Source organism: Elaeis guineensis, chromosome 3 (assembly GCF_000442705.2).
Source record: "Elaeis guineensis isolate ETL-2024a chromosome 3, EG11, whole genome shotgun sequence".
NCBI classification, from domain to species: Eukaryota; Viridiplantae; Streptophyta; class Magnoliopsida; order Arecales; family Arecaceae; genus Elaeis; species Elaeis guineensis.
The window spans coordinates 104,572,405-104,579,102 of NC_025995.2; the positions used below are offsets into that span (position 1 = coordinate 104,572,405).

The following is a 6,698-nucleotide window of genomic DNA, read 5'->3' on the forward strand; positions in this document are numbered from 1 at the left end:
TTTCTTAATTCTTTCTCTTTTCAAACGAAAACATGATTTTTTTTTTTTTTTTGATCGGTGGCGAGTCCGAGGTGCATCATCGTACCTCAAAATTTTGTTTTGTGATTTAAAACAAGATTTTATTTTATCCATCCTCAAGGTATAATTAATAATAAATTTTCAGGTTTGTGGCTGTACGCTATTGGTCGACCAGACCTAATGTACTAGAAGGAACAGGACAGTTGAAGCAACTTTGACGACGCTTCTCTGTTTTCTCTCTGCTTGCTATGTGTTTCATCATTATGGGTGGTAATTTGTTTTGGTGCATCGGATGTATCTAATCCGATCTAAATGAAGTAAATTTTATTTCATTTGATTAAAATTTAAGATAAATATAAATTTTTTATAAAAAAAAATTAAAATAAATATGAATCAAATATGGATAATAATATATTTCACTTCGAATTTAACTATATACACACATATATACACACACTTAATATCCAACATAAAAGCCTAGGTGTTTAAGCTTTCTATATTCGACCACTCTACTCCGTTAAGCTTTCGTATTCGGCCACCCTAAGCCTCTCATTTGATTAAGAGTCTCAAAGATGAAAAAAAGTAAAAAAAAATTGGAGAAAAGATTCTATCCTAAGCTTTCCTATTCAGCTACTCTAAGCCTCCTATCCAATTGGAACTTTTGAGGATGGAAAAAATAGAGGAAAAGCTAAGAGAAACAATAGAAAAATCAAAAAAAAAAAAAAAATCAAAAAAAAAAAAGAGAGGTAAGACCTTTTCCCACATAGATTGTCATTTTTTTTTCATTTTTTTTTTCATTTCTTTATCTTCTTTCAGAGATTTGCGGGAAGGAGGGCACCTATGGGAGATCGGAGGGGTTTCTTAAATTTCAATGGGATTTTTTGCCTATTCGGCTACTCCAACACTCCTACCCAATTGCGACTCTTGAGGATGAAAAAAAGAAAAAAAATTGAGACAAAACAAAGAGAAAATCAAGAAAAACAAAAGAAAAGTGGCAAAAATTAAAAGGTAAGACCTTTTCTCACATAGATTATTATTTTTTTTTTGCTTTTTTTTATTTCATTCTCTTTTTTTTTGGAGATCTATAGGAAAGGAGAGCACATGTGGGAGATAGGAAAGATTAGAGGGATTTCTTAAGTTCCGATGGGATTCTTTTAGGAGGTGATTTTGTTCTTGAAGTTTTGAGAGCTTAATCTTGGTAGAAGCATGAATATTGTTTATAGGATTTAGAGGTTTTTTAAGATCCGATCCGACCTGATCAGATCCAATCTGGGGTAAAGCAGGTATATCTAATCCGATCCGATTTAATCTCCATTTTTTATTCTATCTGATTTGAGATGGGTACAAGACAGACATGAATATAAATTTTTTTATGATAGAATAGATACAGACATTGATCGATCTGATCCATTGCCATCTCTATAAGTCATCATGTGCTGCAAGTGTTGCTCAAAATAAAATACACTCTTTAGACACAAGGATAAAAGTATTTTGTTTATTTAGTTAAAAGATTTAGAGTTTGAGTCAATGGAAAAGGAATGTTTAATTATATTTGGAATCTTTCATTTCTGTTGGTCCATATAAGAATTTTTTTAAAAAAAAGATGTGGTATCTAAGCCTGCAAATAGGTATGGTCGACTCATGAATTGGTCCAACTTATTTTAAAGCATATATGGGCCAGATTAGGTTTTAAAAGTTGGATCATTCTATTTATCAGACAAGATTTAGATTTACTGATGTGGGAACAATCCGACCCATTTAATTTGTAGATCAATTTTAGATCTTCTACTTTATTATTCGATTTAATCTAAACTTGATATATTGTTAGGATCCGCACTTATTTCAGCCTTTAAATTCTGATTTAAGATTTTTTTGGTTAATGTATTTAATATAAAGATAAGTTAAAAATTATTTTTATATCTTAATTTATTTTGAGAGCATTATTATTTATTGTGGATTTTATTTGACAATATTTTGTTATGTAGTTGTAATAACCTAGAAATTCAATCAAAAATTTAGTCAAAAGATATTATTTAAAAAAAAATTTTAGTCCTGTATAAGTAATCAAAATCTTTTCAATAGATAATCAATGTGAGACTAAATATACGCCCACATCGATCCTTATATACTCTCTTTGTTAAAGTCCTGATATCCTCGCCAAGTCAATGGTCCAAATTCAAATACCATGATCGCTCAGTTTCAATAAATCTGTACTGCAGTATCTTCTATTCTACATAAACTTTAGGGTGGGTCAATTATGATACCATTTATGACAATTTAGGATCTTATTTAAAAAAATTAGTTAGAATGTATTATTTGAATTTTTTGGTTTATATAAGCACCAAAAACTTGCATTTTGAGAGAGGGATATCCAGCCAATAGGATATATGTGGTCAAAGGGAAGCATTGATTAGAGCAGAAGGATAGAGTTCGGCTAGAGGTGATCTTTAGAAAGATGAGTATCCAATGGATAGAAGGGTTTGGTCTTTAGTGGCTATTGCTTCTGAAATAAGGCAGCCTTTTGCCTGCTCTAGCTGACTGATTCTAGATAGCCAATAGCTAACCCAAAGTCTAGTCTTACTCACTCAATGTCTAGAGCTAATTCTATCTCCTTATGGAAAGCAAGAAAATTGATAGATAGTCAAGTAGAAAAAGAAAACCTTTCATTAGCTGACCTGGTGAGCAAGCATCAGTCTTCAGATTAGAGAGGGTAGTTGGTTATGGATATAATCAAACTACTTGTTTTACTAAAAAAAAAAGAATGATATACATCCACATGGATCGTTATAATGATAATTAAAATATAGTTGGCTACACTTAATCCAAATCCGACCATGATTTGATCTATATTTAAATTTTTTGAGTTTGAATCAGCTTATACATGAATCCAACTTGATCCAAATGACTCGTTGAATCGAAAATTTAGGACATGAGCCCAACCTGATCCAATCTTCTATTGGATTGGGTTTAAATCCAATATTAAGATCTGATCAAGAAATTGGATTAAATCGAGAACGCTCGTAATCCGATCCAATCCGACCCATTTACTAACTTAAATATGAAAATTGACTTATATTCCTTTTTTATATATTTATTCATGATATCTAAATAATGAAATCAAAACTGTGATTTCCATTCTTTACCTTCTCGTTGCCAATCTATTTTAATTTTATTTCTATTCTTTTTGATCCATGCAAAACGAACATACCGAAAATTTAACTAAAAATTTTCTTAAAAAAAAATAAAAAATAAAAACAAGAGAGTTTTATGTGTTGCTCCCATAAAATGGAGATTGAGATAACTCAATTACATAATAGTGCGGATGCATTATCTTTTTGATATCATATTTATATCAAAATATTAATAAAGATAATGCTCACACAATTGGTTGGCTAACATATCATATATTCAGGTAGAAAAATAAAAATTATTCATAGCTTTTTAGAATATTTATTTTTTTATAATTGCTATCGATGCCTAAAATCAAAAAAATTAATAATTGTTTTATCTATCATACTAAAGAAACCACCGTTGTGCACACATTCCAAGACACGGATTGCCATGATTGTGTTAGATTGAAAAAATATTCACGAAAGGAGAAACGTTGCAAAATAAAAGTGAGCTGATGGGCTTTGGACTTCTCCGTATTAAGATTTTGTTAATTTCTTTCTCCCCTCCGTCAATTACATTACGTCCAGTAACTTTTTCTTTCCAATTTTGCCGTTTGAAAAGCCAGATTTATTTCTCAATAATTATATATATATATATAGTTTTACCAACCCGTACTTTTCTCATCCATAAAATATTTGCAACTGTAGAATCACATGTCTCCGTCATGCCAAATTCCACCTCCAAGACTAATGAGCATGAACCGTGGATGCTAGAAGTTACTCGACAGAGCTGCTAAATGGCAAGTAACCATCTGGGCCAATGATGGACCAGTAGGATCATGTGGTCGATCCATGAACGACAAAAAATTCTTCGTACGCCATCGCGGTGTAAAAAAATCTGATGCGGACCATACCACCTCATCCGATTAAATCACATAGTTATTATTTTTTAACATATATTTAATATTCATATTTTTATATTTTTATTTAAAATTTTAAATAATAATATTATTTATTTTTTATTAAAAAATTATGATATTATATATTAATATTATAATATCCTATATTAAAATTATAATTTTTTACACGAAATATCATAATTTTAATAGAGATATTTTTATTATTTAAAAATTTTATAAATTTTTTAATGATAAAAATATTAATATTTTAATAATATTTTGTAAAAAAAATAAGACATACTGTCAGAAAATTATAATTTAAATGTAGGATGTCATAATATCTACACAGAATATCATAATTTTTTTAAAAGAAAAAATATTTTCGTTATTCATAATTTCAAATAAAAAAATAAAATTATTAAATATGGGTTGAAAAATTATCGCTATGTGATCCAATCAGATGAGATGGTATGCTCTACATTGGATTTTTTTTACATCACTAGTGGTGTACAAAAAATTTCACGACCAGCAATCCCTAAGCTGCCCGTTTTTATACCAAGGCCCATGGGCTACAGTCCAAAAGCCGGGCCGGTCCCTTGGATTTCCTTGCCAACTGGAGGCCTCCCATGATCCCAAAAGAAAAAGAAAAGAAAAAAACTAGAGGCTTCCGGAACTCTGGCGTTCCTTCGCGTCCAACGCATGGAGAATATTTTCCCTTCCAGAAGGAAGATCGGAAACCGGAAAGTTCAGGACTCCTCCACCTCCTCACTTATAAATACTCGAGTATCTTATCCCGAGCACATCATCGAGAAGCAATTCCAAGGTCTCAAAGAGATCATTAGCCAAGTTTCTCTACTTCTTCGAATTCCCAGCCCATTCCCATTCGCCAACTAGTGGAGTTTAATTAAGAAGAATGTCGATCATCAGACGGAACCCCTTCTCCCTCGACGTCTGGGACCCCTTCCACGACTTCCCCTTCGACACCTTCCTTTCCCTCGCCGAGTCCCGGCCCAGCTTCGTCAGCGAGACTTCCGCCTTTGCCAACACCCGCATCGATTGGAAGGAGACCCCGGAGGCCCACATCTTCAAAGCCGACCTCCCTGGGGTTAAGAAAGAGGAGGTGAAGGTGGAGGTGGAGGAGGGCAGGGTCCTCCAGATCAGCGGGGAGCGCAGCAAGGAGAAAGAAGAGAAGAACGACAAGTGGCACCGTGTTGAGAGAAGCAGCGGCAAATTCCTCCGGCGGTTTCGGCTGCGGGAGAATGCCAAGGTGGAGCACGTGAAGGCATCGATGGAGAACGGGGGGCTGACCGTGACCGTGCCGAAGGAAGAGGAGAAGAAGCAAGAGGTGAAAGCCATCGAAGTCTCTGGCTGAATCCATGGAAGAAGCGGTGCATTCTAGAGGCGTTCATGGGTGATGCTAGAGTCTCTTTCTAGGAAATTACGAATATGTGTCGTTTATAGGAGTTTGCATGGGTGCGTCTTCTTGTTTCTGAACGTTTGTCTGAAGAAAATCTGTCGTAGTTGTTTGCCTCTTTTCAATAAAATAAATATGCTTTTTATGAATTTAGTTGGCTGTTTTTCTTCCTCTTTTTAAACGAAAACATGATTTCTTTTCTTTTTTTTTTTATTATTTGTTTGTTTGACCAATGGCGAGTCCAAGGTGCATCATGGTAGCCTCAAGATTTTGTTTTGTTTTCAAAAACAAGATCTTATTCGATCCAATCTCAAGCTAATTAATAATAAATTTTCAGGTTTGTGGCAGTATGCTATTGGTCGACCAGAGCTAACATGTACTGGCAAGAGGACAGTTGAAGCAACTTGGACGACGCTTCTCTGCGTCCTTTCTGTTTGCTCTGTTTTTCACCGTGTACAAGTGTTGCCCAAAACAAAATAAATTCCTTGGACATAAGGATAAATTTTTTTTGTTTATTCAGTTAAAAGATTTGGAGCTTGAGAGAAATCAATAAATGAGTTTTTTATTTTTTAATTATATTTGGAACCTTTCACTCTTGTCGGTCTATATTAATTTTTTTTTTTAAAATGGTGTTGGGTATAAAATACCCTCGACCGAAGTTCTTGACGGAATTGACCCTCGCAAGTCTCTTCCGACTTTCGACTACCGTTGGTGAACCCCCATCACTCCGCCCGGACTCCTATGGGAGCCGGGCTCCGTCCTCGACTCCAACGACTGCAGACGGACTCCGTCCGGACTCCTACGGGAGCCGGACTCCGCCCACGACTTCAACTGTAAGTAGACTCCGTCCGGACTCCTACGGGAGCTGGGCTCCATCCTCAACTTCAACTGCTAGTAAGCCTTGTCCGGACTCCTACGGGAACCGGACTCCGCCTTTGATTTTAATTGCAGGAAGACTCCGCCCGGACTCTTATGGGAGCTGGGCTCCGTCCTCGACTCCAACGGCTGCAGACGGACTTCGTCCGGACTCCTACGGGAGCCGGACTCCGCCCACGACTTCAACTGTAAGTAGACTCCGCCCGGACTCCTACGGGAGCTGGGCTCCATCCTCAACTTCAACTGCTAGTAAGCCTTGTCCGGACTCCTACGGAAACCGGACTCCGCCTTTGATTTTAATTGCAGGAAGACTCCGTCCGGACTCCTATGGGAGTCGGGCTCCGTCCTCGACTCCAACGACTGCAGACGGACTCCGTCCGG

The 6,698-nt window shown here is 35.7% G+C and overlaps 1 protein-coding gene across 1 annotated transcript; it reads left to right on the forward strand.

Annotated features, from left to right (window-relative positions):
• Positions 1-4,805: 4,805 nt before the first annotated feature.
• LOC105041255 (18.1 kDa class I heat shock protein) lies at positions 4,806-5,590 on the forward strand. The gene has a single exon (XM_010918137.4). It carries the CDS (start codon positions 4,941-4,943, stop codon positions 5,397-5,399), a length of 459 nt encoding a protein of 152 aa, XP_010916439.1. The 5' UTR covers positions 4,806-4,940; the 3' UTR covers positions 5,400-5,590.
• Positions 5,591-6,698: the final 1,108 nt, after the last annotated feature.

What these genes read in the sequence shown, in the direction of transcription:
- LOC105041255 (XM_010918137.4), top strand. Translation starts at nt 4,941, where the DNA reads ATGTCGATCATCAGACGGAACCCCTTCTCCCTCGACGTCTGGGACCCC.